Here is a 17143-nt window from a genome sequence, read left to right as displayed (position 1 = left end):
CAACTTCTGGAGAAGGAAATGGCAACCCATTCCAGTATTTTTGCCTGGAGAATCCTGTGGGTAGAGGAGCCTGGTGGGCTGCCGTCTATGGGGTCGCACAGAGTCGGACACGACTGAAGCGACTTAGCAGCAACAGCAGCAGACTCAACGTCTCTTTGTGATCCCTGCTCCCTGCCACTTCCAGGAGCTGCCCCAGCGAGATCATCCTGCTTGTATGGCGCATGGTCCCCCAGGTCAAGCCAGGGCCAGATGGAGGGGTCCTGCGACGAGCCTCGTGCAAGTCGACCCTCGACCTCCTGTCACCCCCCAATAAGCGGGAGAAGAACTGCACCCATGGGGCCCAGGCCCGGCCGGAGCAGCGCCACAGCTGTCACCTGGTGTGTGACAGCTCTGACGGGCTGCTGCTCGGCGGCTGGGAGCGCTACACTGAGCTGACCAAGCGCGGGAGCCAGCACACCCTGCCCGCACTATCCCGCGCCACGGCCCCCACCGACCCCAACTACATCATCCTGGCCCCGCTGAACCCCGGGAGCCAGGTATGGACGGCCGGTTCCGGGAAGGCGAAGGGCTGGGATCCCTGAGTGAAGCCACAAGAGGCAAAGACTCAGCTGTGTTGTGAAGAGCCTCCCAGGGGCTCAGTGTAGGGAGCAGGGACGCGGGGTAAGCGTTAACTTCACAGGGCCGTCCTGTCGGGCTGTCCTGGGCAGAGGGAGCAGCTGGGTCTTTGTGGTCTCAGGGTACAGATCCAGGACCAGGGGATGTCACAGGGTGGAAGATTTCGCCTCAAAAGAAGGAAGCGCCTTCTGCCAGATGGCACTTTTCCATAGCAGAATGGGCCATGTGGTGGGCAGTGAGCGCCTGTCGAAGGAACTTCAAGATGGTGCGGTGGGATGATGGTGTGTGTGTATCCCAAGACACTGTTCCCCTGAGATACTCTGGGTAAAATGTGTCCTGAGGTCAAGGAAGCTTGAGAAATACCTCCTACTGTCTTCCTCTTGGAGCAGATTCCCAGTGCGTGCTCACCTGTTTGAGGCTCTGAGGGCATCTGCAGTGAAGAAGGTGGTTCACTCTTGTTCACCCGAGTGGCTCCCAAACTCCCCCGATGGCTTCACCCTTTGTAGCAGAGTTGTTAGCATCCCTAGGGCCAGTGTTCCACAGCACACGCTTTGGAACAAGTTGCCATCAAGGAAATTGGGGATCCAGCCAAGGGATTAAACTCGATGACAGCTAAAGCCTCACTATCCTCAAACATTCTGGAGGATTCTAGAGCCTGTGTTCCCTACAAGCCCCTTCTTGGCTCCTTGGCAGGATGGCGGTCTTGCCCTCATGCCCTGAGGAGCTTCCCTGCTATCCCCAGGCCAGGGCTGAGTAACCTGCCTGGTTGTCTGCCCCGTGGCTGGGCTGAGGGGTTCTCTGTCTTTCCATTGCAGCTGCTGCGGCCTGTGTACCAGGAGGACGCCATCCCCGAAGGTGAGTCTGTCCTCTGCTGCCCTGCCCTCCGAGCCCCAGAGAGATGGCGAGGTCAGCTGCCTCCAGCTCTGGCTGGGAGGCCTTCCCAACAGAGTCAGGACCCCCCCGCAGACTGACACAGACTGTCTCCTCTTGGGCCCTCTCCTCCCTCACTGAGCCAATGTCTTTCTTCCTCGGATCCTGAACTGAGAAGGAGGCGAGGGCGTCTTTTCAGAACAGCCTAGGAGACGGTGTTCAGAACTCAGGCACTCAGCTGAGATTCGCCCAACGTGGTATGTGCGTGTGCTCAGTCGCTTCAGTCCGACCCTTTGCGATCCCATGGACTGCAGCTCACCAGGCTCCTCTGTCCGTGGGATTCTGCAGGCAAGAATACTGGAGTGGGTTGCCATGCCCTTCTCCAGGGGATCTTCCCAACCCAGGGATTGAACCTGTGTCTCCTGCATCTCCTGCATTGCAGGCAGATTACTACTGAGCCACCAGGGAAGCCTCTCAACCAATGTTACTAAGTGTACAGTGCTTAGGCACCGTGGTCAGGCTGACACAGGAAAGAGGCATGGAATTCCGAGCTGGGAGGTCTCAAATTGGAGTTGTGTGAGTTTAAACAACTAATGACCCCTCACTGAACCTCGGTTTCTTTATCTATAAAACAGGCTGATAATTCCCACTTTAGAGGGTTGTCAGAAGGGATAAGGGAGATAATGGTTTTGAGTAGCAGCCTGTTTACTGAGCGATGCTACACAGAAGATAGTTGTCTTTGAAGTGCACAAACGTCTCTGCTGTTTGAATGGATTTTTCTCTCTTGTCCAGAAAATCCTGGCCTTAGTTTTTAAGGGCCAGTGAGAGAAGCTGGTCTCAAAACCAGCACCTTCTCCCAGGAGGCCTGAGGTGTCAGAGTTGATGCTGGAGTGGGCTGGGTGTTCTTTTAGGTCCTTTCTGCAATGGCTGAAGGCCAGATGGGATCTGGAAGGCTGAGACCAGCCTTACCTGGTGGTCCATGGTACTGACCCTGATTTCCTTGAGACCTCCTGCCTTGAGAATGGCCTTTTCCAAGCCACTTGCCGACCTGCTCCCTTCCAGTCCCCTCTGTCAGTAGCATGAAGATGCTTGCTGAGAGCAGGTGTCTTTTTGGGGGAAAGGGCTGCCACCAGGCTCAGGGTTGAGAATGGAAGGCATCTTCGTTCTCTCCAGGTGGGGCATTTGGGTGTTTGGCTTGATTGGTTGGAAGTGAATCCGTGTTTCTTCCAGAGAGAAGTCTGATAATGTTTCAACGCTGAGTTGGTGCATTAGGTTAAAGAGGAGACATCACTGCTAAACGGTGACCCCATTAAGGGCAGGGCCTAGGCCTTCTCCTCTCCATGTGTCTGTGCTGGTCCCAGGGTCTGACAAACAGCAGGTACTCAACAGAATTTTAATTGAGTGACCAACTGAAGGGGATTGACTTCGGTTGCCGCTGAGGGTTTGCAGACTGCTCAGGGGGGAAGGGAGGTGGACAGGTGTGTCCCTGGAGGCGGGCAGGTGTGGATCCTTCTCGAGAGATGCCTCCTGGTGTCCTCCCAACTCCTACCCAGGCTTTGGTTCCCCTCTGACAGTACAGTACTTAGCAAACCAAGACGGGCACAGTCATGCAGGCCGTGGGAAGAGGGACAAGTGAGGAAATGATGATGCTGTTAATAACAATGGTAACTTTTGAATGCATTATATTAAGAACTTGACCTGACTTCATTTATTTTTCATGAGAATAATTATTTGGGAATTCAAGGACTTTTTTTTCTCCTTACCAGGGATCGAGCGTTACTGGCTCCTGGTCCTCGGGTTCAGAGGAAGGGGTGGAATTCAGGGCACAGATCTTCCCTTAAATGCCCTGAGGGGTCTCCAGAGGCCAAGGCTGTCAGCACTGTGCCGGCTTCTGTCCCTTCCTCTGGCTGGGCTACTTGGCCTCCTGGTCTCCTCTCAGGAGAGGAGGTTGAGCCAACCTGAGTTGAATGGGGTCTGGTGCTCTTCTAGGGCCTGGGGTGCCTGCCCGCTTGTCATTGGCATTTTCTCCCAACCTGCTGATGCCCTGGCACTGTCCCCTGCCCTGTGAAGATGGCCCGGGCTCAGATTCTCTGCTGCTGGGGTGGGATGACTACCAGGGCTCTCCTCAGAAGCTGAGTAATTACTGTGCTTAGTCAGTGAAGCAGGTGTTGAAGGGGTGGATCGGGGTTTGGACCAGAGGGTGCAAGTGATAGCATTTGGGAAAGATAAGGAGCTTGCCTTCACAGAGCTCCGTAGCTGGGTTACAACTTGGACTGTTTCTTTAAAACAGATATTTCAAAAATCAGTTTTGAAGAATCAAGCCCACTTGCTACACATTATCCAGGGTGTGTGGACAGGGGACATGAAGACACACCACCTAGGTGAGGGTGATCCCACTTTGTACCAGTTACTGTTCAGATGACCCTAGGCAAGTCCTCCAGTCACTCCAGGCTTCAGTTGCCTTGACTGTAAAATGGGACTGCTTCCCTCCTGAAGGCAGGGGTATGTGTCGAGTGGCTTACCCATGACTTTCTAGGCCCAAGGCGAAGATTCTATGATGCCCTGTGCAGCTGGGGCTCGGGAAGGAAAGAAGTGGATGCCTTTAAAGGTCAGACCGGGGGCCACAGGACCCAGATTTTGGCATTAGCAAACCCAACCCATCTGCTGCTGCTGCTGCTAAGTCGCTTCAGTTGTGTCCAACTTTGTGCGACCCCAGAGATGGCAGCCCACCAGGCTCCGCCGTCCCTGGGATTCTCCAGGCAAGAAAACTGGAGTGGGTTGCCATTTCCTTCTCCAATACATGAAAGTGAAAAGTGAAAGTGAAGTCGCTCAGTCGTGTCCGACTCTTCGAAACTCCATGGACTGCAGCCTACCAGGCTCCTCCGCCCATGGGATTTTCCAGGCAAGAGTACTGGAGTGGGTTGCCATTGCCTTCTCCCCAACCCATCTAAGTTGGGTCTATTTTGCCTTGTCAGTCCTGTGTAGTTTCAGCTTGTCTGGTCTAGGCTTGGTTGTGTCAGATTAGACTAGTTCCAGACTGACCCTGGGATCCCCCTTCATGGTACGGTTTGTGGCTCAACATCCTCGTCTTAATGCCAGCCTTGATGAGTAGATTATTCATCGACTTGGGTTTATAATCTTCGTGCCCTCAGACTCTGGTACCATTCACCAAACCCTTGCCCATCAGGTCTCTTGTGGAAGCCCCCGCCTGCCCTGGGTCAGCAAGGTAGCAGTCCGTGTTATTTCTACTTCGCAGTGGAAAACACTCTGGCTAAGAGGGCGATGGAGCCTGTTCAGAGTTGCACAGCCAGTCTCCAAGGAGGCCAGTGCTCCAGTTCAGGTGTCTGGTCCAACTCAAACCCAGTGCTGAGCTTGAGGGCCAGGATGGGTTCTTTCAGCAGAGGCTGCCAGCACAGCGCCCTCTGGGGCTGACGTCCAGGGTCAGAGCAGATGAGGAGCTGTGAAAGTGTCTGGCCGTGCATCTGGCCCCCACCCCCATCCTGGCTCATGCTCTTTCTCCTCTAAGTGACTCCTTGAAGAGGCAGGAAGTGGTTTAGGTTATTATAGTTTGAGCGCTGCCCCAAGATACTGCTGCAATAGGTGGTCACTTGTGTGTGTGGGGGGAGGGATGACTTGTTTTCTCACCTTTCTCTGTGAGAAGGGGCAGGGGGTGGGTGGAGGAAGCAAGGGTGAAACCTTCTGAGCTGGTTTTTCCTCTGAGGCCCTGGACTGCGCGTTGGTGGGGAGCTTCCCCGAGATGTAGCTGGGGTCAGGTCGCCTGTTCACTCCCTGGTTGCCAGGATCGGGGGTGGTGAAGGAGACCTAGTGGGCTGGGCAAGCAGATCAGGAAGGGCTGGTCAGTTGCCCGCCTGGCAGCAGGGACTCTTGGAAGGGGCTCAGGTGTGTGTGGAGCTTGAATACCCTGGAGTTTGTCTCCTACTTGCTTATGTCCAAGAATTCCTGACTTTTTAGATACTCCATGTTGTGCACCTCTGCCCATTGGATGAGACACGATAAAGACCTGTGTGCCACTCCTTGTCCAGTGCAGGGCATGTGTCCTGCAGTGTCCCCTTATAGAGGGACTCCCTGCAGCCCTCGGCTCTCTTCCCTGGGGTCGGTTCATTCTCGTTCTCTCGTTTCTCCTCTCTTCTCTCTTTTCTGATGAGAATAATTTCTGATGGCCAAGCCAGGGAGTACTTCCTGTCTGTGATGAAGCTGAGGCTTCCCAGTGTCCCTGGAGCACCTGATCAACTTCCTTTACCAAGTGAAGGAATCACAACAAGAACCACAATGAGTTAGCAGCTCACTTTCATGGCCCGTTACCCAGGTCCCAGGCGTTGTTCTAGGGGCTCTACTTGGAGCCCCTCCTTTAGCACTCATGGCCAGCCCATGAGCTTGGTGCTATAACTGCAGTGAGGAAACCAAGAGTCTGAGCAGGGAAGTGAGTTGCTGGTGGTTACCAAGCGGGGAGCAGAGAAGTGGGATTTGGGTGCAGCCCTCTGGCTTGGTCATGTCTGATTCTTTGTGATGCCATGGACTGTAGCCCGCCAGGCTCCTCTGTCCATGAAATTCTCCCAGCAAGCATACTGAAGTGGGTAGCCATTCCCATCTCCAGGGGATCTTCCTCACCCAGGGATCAAACCCAGGTCTCCTGCATTGCAGGCAGATTCTTTACTGTCTGAGCCACCAGGGAAGCCCCTTCTTTTCTTTCTTTTCTTCTCTGGCTCAGAGCTGGTGGGCTTCCCCAGTAACTGGAGCTTCAGTGCCACCCCTTATCTCAGACTGACTCAGTCAGTCAGGCTGCTCCAGCTCCCTTGGCTAGTTGAGGGCTGACCCCACATGTCCTAGGAAAGCCCACTGTCTCTGCTATCACTGCGGAGATAGGACCTCCACTCTCTTTGTTTGAGGGACCTGGGAGTCAGCGGTGTTGGATGTGCCCAGGGTGGGAATGCAGGCCGGGGTTGGGGGGCACACGTGCTCTGATACCTGGAGTGCTCCAGCTGGTTGATGGCTTGATGTGGGTCTATGGGCCTGGTGAGGTCAGATCTTCTGATTTTTCAAATCTGAGAGACTTTCTGATTTGTCAAAGTATGAGGCCAAACCAATAGGCCTGATTCAGGTCCTGGGCCACCTTTATCATAGCTGGCAGTTCCCTGCCCTGTCCTGGCCCTGGAGGTGGAGGTTTACATGTCAGTATCCCTCCCAGGGTGTGAGAGAGACTTCCTTCTGAGATCTCCCCACCTTCTCAGCACCTTGCTCAGGGCCGGGCTCAAGGTAGATGCCGTTGGAAATGGCAACTGGTGGACTGAGACCGTGTGCCCTGTTTCTGCAGAGGTGATGCCTTTGTGGGGGGAGGGGGGGATGGAAATGCCTCACAGTGCACCCCCCAACTCTGTTCCACAGAATCAGGGAGTCCCAGTAAAGGGAAGTCTTACACGGGCCTGGGGAAGAAGTGTCGGCTGATGAAGACAGTGCAGACCATGAAGGGCCGCGGGAACTACCAGAACTGCCCCGTCATGAGGCCGCACACCCCGCACTCAAGCTACGGCACCTACGTCACCCTGGCCCCCAAGGTCCTGGTGTTCCCTGTCTTCGTCCAGGTGAGCTGACGGCCGACCCGCAGGGCTCCCTCCGCGGGAGGTGAGAGAGAGAGGGCCCTTCGCTCTGGGACTCAGAGATGGTGTCTCGTTCTAGGACTGGGGGAAAGCCAAAAAGCTTCGGGGCTCAGGATGCTGGGAGTAATATGGAGGGAGCAGAGGCTTCCAGGAGGAGGAACAGGAGAGTGAGGGCAGGGAGGCTTGACATCAAGGGGTCCCCCTTCCTGCTCCCCTTTCTCTGGGCACACTGCAGGCATGCTGCAGTTGCCTGTTGTATCTCGCAGGGCCTGTGTGCCGAGGCTTCTGTTCCTGGCTCCTCCAGCGCTTTGTTGTTTGGAGACGACCAAGCGAGTGAGCCTCGAGGTCTGGCATCTTGTCTGGTCTCCTTGGTCTTAGCAAACACATCTGGCCAGTACTAGCTGGTGGCCTGAGACTATTTAGATTTCTCTTCTCCTATTTTTTTCGTATTTTCCTTCTCTTCCTCTCCATTTCCAGACCTTTATTTATTCTATCACCCACATATATAACCCCTGTGAGCATTTAGATATCTTTCCTGTGCATGTCATATTAAAAACCCCAGACTGTATCGTACATTTTCTATTCTGTTGCCTTTTTTCAAACAAGAATTGCAGCATGAACATTTCCTAGATCATTAAATATTCTTTGAGTCTGTGTTTTGTAGTGGTTGGACACTATTACATGGATGTTTCATGTTTATTTAACCAGTCCTCTCTTCTATTCAGACACTTGTGTTATGTCTGCTCGTTTGTTATCGTAAATAACTGTGATGAAAATCCTCATGCGTGAATTGCCTCTCAGATTATTTTCCTTGGGAGAGATTCCTAGAAGTGAAATGACTGGGTCATGGGTCATAAACATCTTAAAGGTTCTTATACATATTTTGACAAATTGCTTTCCAGAAAGACTCTCAGTTTATCCTCTCATCAGCAACCTAGAGGAGGCATGGCCCCAAGAGCTTCATTTCTGACCATGCCTGCCTTCTCTGCTCTCCCTGGCATCCTTCTGGGTCTGTCACTGGCCAGCGGATCTTTGAATTCATACTTTTTAGGATGCATGCAGCATATCTCTGGCAGGTGATGTGCGTCTCCCCAGACAGCTCCGTAGGCAGGGTCTGCTCTTTGCCATTCTTTCCATCTCTCCTCTTTCTTGGGATGTAACCACAAAGGTCTTGGAATCCACAGGGCCTATTTTTCATTATAAAATTTTTACCAAAAAATTAAAATTGGTTTTAAAAAGTCATAAAAACTTTTGAGTTGTGAAATATATAAGCCAAAAATGGCATAACACTTAAATGGACAGTTTAATGAGTAATTGTAAAGTAGATATCCACTAAGAAAAAGGCCTAGACCATTGCCACTACCCCAGAGGCCGTGTGTCTCTCTTCCTGATTATAATACCCTCCTCGCCCAGAGATGTCCCCACTAGTCTGACTTGGTGATAATCATCTCCTTGCTTTTCTTTAGTTTTACCGCTTATATGTGCTTTTCTGTGCGTGCTAAGTCACTTTAGTCATGTCTGACTCTATGTGACTCTGTGGACGGTAGCCCACCAGGCTTCTCTGTCCATGGGATTTTCCAGGCAAGAATAGTGGAGTGGGTTGCCATGCCCTCCTCCAGGGAATCTGCCCAATCCAAGGATCGAAGCTGGATCTCTTATGTTTCCTGGATTGGCAGGAGGGTTCTTTCCCACTAAGAGTGGGAGGTGGGGCTCCGCACTGGGTATGGGGCAGGGTCATGGAGTAGGGTGAGAGGTTTGGGTGAGACTTGGTCCCTGGGAACTGACAACAGAGGAGTCAGTGAACTCAGCTCTGATGAATGTGGAGCAGGGATTGACCTGGCCTTCAAAGGCACTCAAGTGACCAAACCTGGCCTGAGGCTCTCAGGATACTGCCAGAGGTGTCCTGAGAGCCTGGGCCTGACAGCATGAATAGGGCAGGGGAGGGAGTGTGGGGCTGGGAGGGCCCGGGAGCTCAGTGCAGTCAGGGAGCTGGGGGGGGTGGGGAGGCCTGGCCGTGTGGTCCGACTTCCTGCGCAAGTGGCAAGTGTGTGAAGGCTGGTGGGGAAGGTCGCAGTGGCAGTTCCGCCCAGGATGAGCGCCTCTGTCTTTCTGTTTCTGTCTGTGTATGAGGGGGCGTGTGGGTTCTTGGGGTGTGGGGGCAGGGCTGGCAGTCTTCTGCGGCTGGCTTTGGCAGGCTGCCTCCCCCTCGCCCCCACCCACCTTCTCCACCAGGCCTCTTTGAACGATTGCCTTTGTTTACAGCCTTTAGATCTCTGCAACCCCGCCCGGACCCTCCTGTTGTCGGAGGAGCTGCTGCTGTACGAGGGGCGAAACAAGGCTGCCGAGGTAAGACACTCTCCTTCCCCAGGTGAGGTTTCCAGTGGGCTTCACCAGCCATCTTCCAGGCCCCTAATTTCCCCTCTTCTTGATAGTTGCAGAATTGTACAGTCAGGGTAGGAAAGACCTGAAAAATCTTCCGTGCTCTCCTCTACCAAATGACTACTCAACTTTCCCTTAGATACGTCCAGTGACGGGGCACTCACCACCTCTCAAAGCTATATCGTCGATCTTTGGCGGTCAGAAGCTTTTCCCAACCCCTAATGACATTCCACTGTTTACCCCAACTTCCTCTAAGGAGCAGAAGAGGTGGCATTTCACCCCAGCTGTGTTGAATGACTTTATGGGTGAGAAGATTAAAGCTGTTAGCCAAAGAGAATTTTGAGAAGAGCATCCATTACCTGGGTTCTCTGGGTGTGTATTAACCCAAATCACAAATCCTCTTTTGAGGGATAAGTCTATGATCTCTCTATGGCTCTAGCTCAGCCAACAGAGGCCTGGGAGTGGAGGCCACGCCGCTCTTCCTGGGAGCTGGCCCCGGTGTATCTCTTACTGGGGGGACTTCACTCACCTCCACAGTCCCCAGAGTTGGCCAGGTTCCGGCTCAGTCTTTGTGAGTTTAAGTCTACTTGGGAACAGAGGTTGGAACCCTGGGATCTGACTGGTTTCCTGAGAGCCTTGAAAAGAGAATGGGGGCTTGTTGCCAATCAGGCCCTGATTCAGAGCTGGGAGTGTGGTTTGGCTGAGTTGAGAGGCAGCTTTGGGTGGTGGAAAGATCAGGAAACTTGAAGGCAGAAAGATTACAGCCAGCTCTGTTTTGCTGCTGGCTCACTTAAGACTTCTTCCTTCTTCCTCAGTCTTCCCATCTGAATAGTGGGGGTGTGTGTGTCTCTGAGGCAGCCATGGTAGGGTCTGAGGTTGGCTGATCTCGAAGGGTGTTTCGACCTCAGCACAAATGCCTCTGGGACATTTTGTGTAGCTGCAGTGTAAGCAGGCTGCTGTCGTTTGGTTTGTTCGACAAGCAGACCAGAACTCATATTTTCCAAGTGAGCATTGTCTCTTTCAGGGGGGTTTCCCCGGGGAGACCACAGGCTTATTTCCACCACCCTGGTGTCGCTTACCACATTTCTGGACCTCCTCTTCCGGAACTTTCTTAAGAACCTTGGCATAGCTTCTGAATTGCCTCCATGGGAGTAAAACTTCATCTGTTGAGGGGGGTTTCAATTCTAAGAACAGGAAGTCCTTTGGAGCAGTTCTTGGTGAGTAAGTGTGTAGTGGAACTCAGTCAGGTAGCCAAAGGTCAGAAATGGAGGTGTGGCTGCAAATTCACAAGACTCAGAAGAAGACAGTTAGAAGCGGCAGCCACCCTGGAGTACACCTGTGTGTCCAAATGTGCTCTTTTGTTCCCTCACTCACTCACGATTAAGCCCACAAACATTAAACACTTCTTGTATAGCCTTATTGTGTACGCATTTTCCATGCTGGGTCCCTGGTGGCTCAGACGGTAAAGTGTCTGCCTACAATGCGGGAGACTGGGGTTCAATCCCTGGGTTGGGAAGATCCCCTGGAGAAGGAAATGGCAACCCACTCCAGTATTCTTGCCTGGAAAATCCCATGGACGGAGGAGCCTGGTAGGCTACATACAGTCCATGGGGTTGGAAAGAGTCGGACACGACTGAGCGACTTCACTTTCACTTTCACTTTCCATACTTGATCCCAGTTAACTCTTTTTTTTTTTTCCCCTGAAATATTTAATTGTTAATCTGACTGTGCTGGGTCTTCACTGTGGCATTCAGGGTCTTTAGTTGTGGCTTTTTCCCTGAACAGGGATCTAGTTCCCTGAGCAGGGATCGAACCTTGGGCCCCTTACATTGCAAGCATGGAGTCTTAGACAATGGACCACCAGGGAAATCCTGATCCTGATTAATTCTTGCAGCTTCCTGAAGAGAGGAACATTTGACCCCAGTCAATAGATGAAAGTAAGCCTCCAGTGAGATTAACTGGCACCCAATGGACTTCCCAGGGTGGCACTAGGGGTAAAGAACCAGCCTGCCAATGCAGGAGACGTAAGAGATGTGGATTCGATCCCTGGGTTGGGAAGATCCCCTGGAGGAGGGCACAGCAACCCCCTCCAGTATTCTTGCCTGGAGAATCCCATGGACAGAGGAGCCTGGTAGGCTACAATCCATGGGGTTGTTAAGTGTTGGACACAACTGAAGCGACTTAGTAGGCATGCAAGAGTCTCAAGGCTCCAAAAAGATGTAGCCACAATTAGCACTTGGGCTCTCTCTGGCTCAGCAGTGCTTTCCAGGATCCCATGCTGCCTCTGGTGTATTTGTTTAAAAACGAATTAACAAACAGAAGCTGAAGTCAGGGTCTGATAATAGTTAACAGTCTATCTAAGAGTTCTTCATCCAGTGGGTCTTTGGAGCCCTAGAACTAAGAGACCCCTTCTGAAGATTGAAAGAAGAGATTTGAAGACAAGTAAAAATAATACACTCCTTTTTCTTGAAATATGATAGGAAGCAAATATGTGGATCTTGGTAGCCTGTCATGCTATTCGGGCCAAAAATACAAAGCAATTCAAGAGGAGTTTGGATAAGTTTGGAGAATCACAGTGAAGGCTGGGTCCACAGGAGTTGTCCGTTCTAACTGCTTTGCTGGAACTTTCCCGCTGATTGTCTTCCAGCCTGTTCTTGAGTCTGCAGAGACAGTCCCTCTGGACAGTGGTTTTTTTTACTAGAGAGCGCTAATTTGTCTCAAGTTCTCCCTGGCGCTGTATAGAAATCTTACCTCCTGGAATGTTCCCCCTTGGTTCTTTGTCCCCTCTTTTCTCTGGGCATGCTCCACGAGCTGATCCAACCCCACACCCTAAACTGCCCTCGTCACACCTGCTCCCAGAAGTCACAGACTTGATTAATGTGCCCTGAGACCAAACTGGCGTTTGGGCACAGCCTTGTTTCTACATTCAAATACTGGTTATCGAGCATCAGCAATGGAGCCAGGCCCTGTGTTGGAAGTTCCAGGAGCTCCGTGGGGCTCAGGGACACACCCTAACTTTACATGCTGACTCACTGAGTTTACCATTAACTCAGGCACCAAGATCTTTTCTGCCAACATGCCTTTAGGTAAGATTGCTGGGAAGAAGTTTGGTTAGGACCATGTGGGATTAGTGATCCTTTAAGTTGCAAGGATTTCCTAACCAAACAAGCCCTCAACTCTTGACCCTTTGGGAAAACAGAAATGTCCTTGGAGCAAGTGTGGGGAGCCACCTGGCGGCCCCCACGGCCTGCTGTGGGAGGCAAGCCGGTCACTGGGCTGTGGAGATGGCCGTCATTGCTCTGTGGGCTGCCGTGACCTCTCGTGGGCTGTTGAGGAGATGGGAGAGGGGGCCCACCTGCCCTCCCCGGGCACGCTGGCCTCCCTGCCCTGCCTCCCACTGTGCGCCAGCTCTGTCCTTTCCCTGACCCGACTTTTGGGGAAATTCTTCATTCAGGCCTTAATCACTTCCTGTCTAGACCACATTCTCAGCTCTGGGAATCTGGGCCAGAGCAGCGGCCTGGGTCTTTTCGCACCTTGCTAGTGGCTCTTCCAAGTGCCCTCCAGCTGGCTCTTGTGGGCTGGGGCTGGGGTTTTTTTTTTTTTTTTTTAACTTTTTAGGCTCCTCACAGACTGTCTCCTCTGACCCCTCCCCTGCCAGCTTCCCTGAGGGTCCGGAGGCCGCTTCCGGATTTCCACTGAGTCAGTCAGGGGAGTCTGAGGTTCGCCTTGTGCGTGCCTGGTGCAGAGCCTTTCTCTTTCCCGCTGCTTGGATGCTGACATCTTCTTCTCAGGAACCAACACCTAAAATCCTTCTGAACTCTGGCCCATGTTCGTCCCTGTCTTAACTTCATGATCTTGTCTCCATCACCCCTCTCTCTGGGTCCCAGCTTGGATTCTTTCACATTCAGGGATGGGACAGCTGTAGGCATGTTGCTGCCTCCCCACACAGTGAGAGCTCTAGGGTCAGCCAGACCTGGGCACCATCCCTGCCTGTGTGGCCTCCGACAGGTCACTTAACCTCTCAGAAATACAGGGTCCTCCTCTATCCAAGAGGGCAATGATGTTTACAAGTCAGGATCCACCGAGCAGAAAGTAAGTGCTCAATAAATGGAGACTTCTGTGGGCCGTGTTGGGTCAGGGCTGTGATGGAAAGGGGGTTGGAGAGGGTCCCCACCAGGATCCCTTCCAGCCCAGCGCTCAGGAGACCTCATGTTTGGTCCCGTAGGAGAAGCCAGAGCCGCCCCGGGAGCCTCCTGCTCAAGGGTGCCCTCTGTTTCTGTGGCCTGGATTCTGTCAGATCTCTGTGTGCCAAGTCATCCTAAGAAAAACACGTGTTTTTAAATTATAAAAGTAACAGGTTCTCATTGCCAAATAATGCAAATCAAACAAATGTATAAAGTAAAATCCTCTCCACAGTGAAGACTGTGATGAGTATCTTAGACACGAAAGTATGTAGAAATATAGACAGATTTATGGGGCTTCCCTGGAGGTCAGTGGTTAAGAATCCACCTTCCAATGCAGGCGACCTGGGTTCCATCTGTGGTCAGGGATCTAAGATCCCACGTGCTGCCGGGCAGCTAAGCCCATGGGCCGCAACTACCGAGCCCAAATGATGCGATGAAGGTCCCTCATGTCAAAACTAAGACCCAGTCCAGCCAAAGAAATAAATACTTTTAAAAAATATAGACAGATGTACAGTTCTGCTTTACAAATTTGGATTATATGCTAGGTATTTTTGCACATTGCAGTATTCTGATTTATGACAAATAGATTTCCATTTCTGCCCGCATAGCTCTATTTTATTCTTTTAATAGTTGCATAAAATTCTACCATATGAAGGTAGCGTCATTTAGTTTATTCATCTTCTCTTAAGGGGATTTTATGTTCTTCTTTTTTTTTTTTTATTAAAAAAATGCTACTGAGAACATCCCTACACGTTCACATTTATATGTCCTTGTAAGAATTCCTATAGGCTAGAGTCTTAGAGGTGGAGTTGTTAGGTCATCTGCAACAGTCTGACAGCTAAACGGCAGCATGCTGACCGTCTGAACTTGAGCAACAAGCCAGCGTACACTCACTGTGGCCCTTCCATAGTGCGTGCGACCCTCTGGCGGACTCTTCCTACACCAGATGAGGTGAAATGTCAGATTTTGATACCTCAAAGGGAAGTCCACACAATTAATAATATTTTGTTTTCTTCAGAGAATCTAAAATAGGATTTTTTATTGCTTTTGACTAAAGGCCACTGCAGGATTTGCAAAACAAAGCTCAGTGTAATCCTTACTGGCATTAGAGGATCAAGTGGATTTTTTTTTAGCATAAAACTATGTGGAGCATGCCTGGTGGTTTACCTATAATGTCTAAAAATATCTTTCTCCTTTATTTTTGGAGCAGCTAATGCATCAAAGAGATAAAAGTTCTGTCCATGTCTGTATTGGAGTGTAAGTAACTGACTTTTTCTTGATGTGATTGTGCATGGATGCAGTTGAAATTATCTGCAAGGAACTTGGTAAGAACATGCATATGGCATGATGCTTCAATTCATAGTCTACACAGAGCTTGTGAGAGAAGCCCGTAGGGAGCCCGGCAGGGACTTTCCCCCTGTTTGCATGGTTTTCTCAGATGAGAAAACTGAGGCTGAAGGGATTTGGGGACTTCACCAAGTTTTCATGGCTACTTAGTGGGACAGGAGCCTCAAATTCTGACTGCAAGTCTAGTGCTTTTTCAGCCAGACACTTAGAGGGGGATGCACGTGAATGTGGTATCTCTTGCAGCTCAAGGTGGCTCCAAGCCAAGGGCCCTGGTCTGGAGATTGCAGAGGCATTTGGTCAGGAAGGTGGGCCTGTGGCATGTCTGACTATTGAGAGGCTTGTTGTTATTCAGTTACTCAGTCATGTCTGAACCTTTGCGACCCTGTGGACTGCAGCACACCAGGCTCCCCTGTCCTTCACTATCTCCTGGAGTTTGCGCAAATTCATGTCCTTTGAGTCAGTGATGCCATCCAACCATCTCATCCTTTTTTGCCCCCTTCTCCTCCTGCCCTCAATCTTTCCCAGCATCAGGGTCTTTTCCAATGAGTTGGCTTTTTGCATCAGGTGGCCAAAGTATTGGAGCCTCATCTTCAACATCAGTCCTTCTAATGAATATTCAGAGTTGATTTCCTTTAGGATGGACTGGTTTGATCTCCTTGCTGTCCAAGGGACTCTCAAGAGTCTTCTCCAGCACCACAGTTTGAAAGCATCAATTCTTCGGTGCTCAGCCTTCTTTATGGTCCAACTCTCACATCCATACATGACCAATAGAAAAACTGTAGCTTTGACTAGACAGACCTTTGTCAGTAAAGCAATGTCTCTGCTTTTTAATATGCTGTCTAGGTTTGTCATAGCTTTCCTTCCCAGGAGCAAGTGTCTGAATTTCATGGCTGCAGTCACCATCCAAAGTGATTTTGGAGCCCAAGAAAATCTGTCACTGTTTCCACTTTCCCCCGTCCATTTGCTATGTTGACAGGCAGGCAGAGGTCATCAGGCCTGGAGGTTGAGGATGAAGGATAATTTTTATTCTGTTAGTTTTTCCCACTATGAGGAGCAGGCACACTGAGCGTCTGCTCCTGGTTCTGCCCAAGATGACAGAAACAAGAGATGATGGCAACTTGTTCCCTGGCCCTCCAGGGGAGCCTGTGGCTCTGGCCTCTGGGGCAGTGGGGCAGCTGGCTCTGTTTGCTCTCTCACCATGCAGGTGACGCTGTTTGCCTACTCAGACCTCCTGCTCTTCACCAAGGAGGATGAGCCGGGCCGCTGCAACGTCCTAAGGAACCCCCTCTACCTCCAGAGCGTGAAGCTGCAGGAAGGTGAGTGCTTGCCCTAGGTGCCCTGGACTGCCTCCACTCTCGCCCTGAGTCCTCCTCCTGGTCTGGGCAGCATGGATGGGATGTGCGGTCAGGCCCCGCCCGTGGACTTGGCTCTTAGTCACTGGTGTTCCAGTCTAGGCTAGCAGTCCCCGCTGTTCACCCTGAACTTTGCAGGGAGATTTCTGCTCCAGCGAGGTTTGGGGAAGGCTCGGGAGTGGAGTGGGAAGAGCGCTGGGTTCAGACAGACCTGTGTTCCAAGCTTGGCCCAGCCCCTCACTACCTGTGTCACCTCAGGCAGGTGACAAGTGTCCAGGCAAGTTCCTGGACCTCTCTGAGCCTGTTTCCTCATGTGCAAATGAGGATGCCAGTAGTAACTCAGAAGGCTGCTGTGGAGGTTAAGTTAAGTTTGGTTGTTTATGCAAAGTGACTGGCTCACACCGCGCACCCAGGCAATGCTCATAGCTCTCGACTCACCACACACATCCAGGACAGGAGACCACTGCTGCTTCCCCCAGCCACATGCCCCAGGCCAGAGTCTGGGATGCTGGCGCAAGGAGCTGGCCGGGGCTGGCAAGCAGGAGCACGTGGGAGCGTGGAGCAAGTCTCTACCCGAACTTGCCACGGTGGCCCTGGCCTCCACTCGGGAATGGGAAACCAGTGGGAGTATCTGTGGAGTGGTTTGGTTTGGTGCCTGAGGTCTCTGCTGTAAGGGGCTCGGTTTCCTCTCCCAGGTTATGAAAACAACACCAGACCTGTTTGAGCCCGGGTGGCAGGGGCAGGGAGGAAAACATTACCCAGCGAAAGAATTCTGTTTTGA

General features: G+C 51.7%; 1 protein-coding gene across 4 annotated transcripts in view; it reads left to right on the top strand.

Moving 5' to 3' along the window:
- RGS3 (regulator of G-protein signaling 3) overlaps positions 1-17143 on the top strand; it is a 138588-nt gene that overhangs the window by 45907 nt on the left and 75538 nt on the right. For all 4 annotated transcript variants that reach the window (XR_824848.1, XM_010835147.1, XM_010835148.1 and 1 more), the window contains 5 exons: positions 185-536; positions 1431-1470; positions 6889-7085; positions 9363-9446; positions 16215-16326. Coding sequence is in view for 3 of the 4 variants with exons in the window: in XM_010835147.1 (XP_010833449.1) it covers positions 185-536; positions 1431-1470; positions 6889-7085; positions 9363-9446; positions 16215-16326 (785 nt within the window). In the remaining variant the exon portion in view is untranslated. The remainder of the gene's footprint in view (positions 1-184; positions 537-1430; positions 1471-6888; positions 7086-9362; positions 9447-16214; positions 16327-17143) is intronic.

Source organism: Bison bison, unplaced genomic scaffold (assembly GCF_000754665.1).
Source record: "Bison bison bison isolate TAMUID 2011002044 unplaced genomic scaffold, Bison_UMD1.0 scf7180017864039, whole genome shotgun sequence".
In the NCBI taxonomy this organism is placed as follows: Eukaryota; Metazoa; Chordata; class Mammalia; order Artiodactyla; family Bovidae; genus Bison; species Bison bison.
The sequence above is the reverse complement of the archived record's forward strand: the minus strand, read 5'-3'. Positions and strand labels throughout refer to the sequence as shown.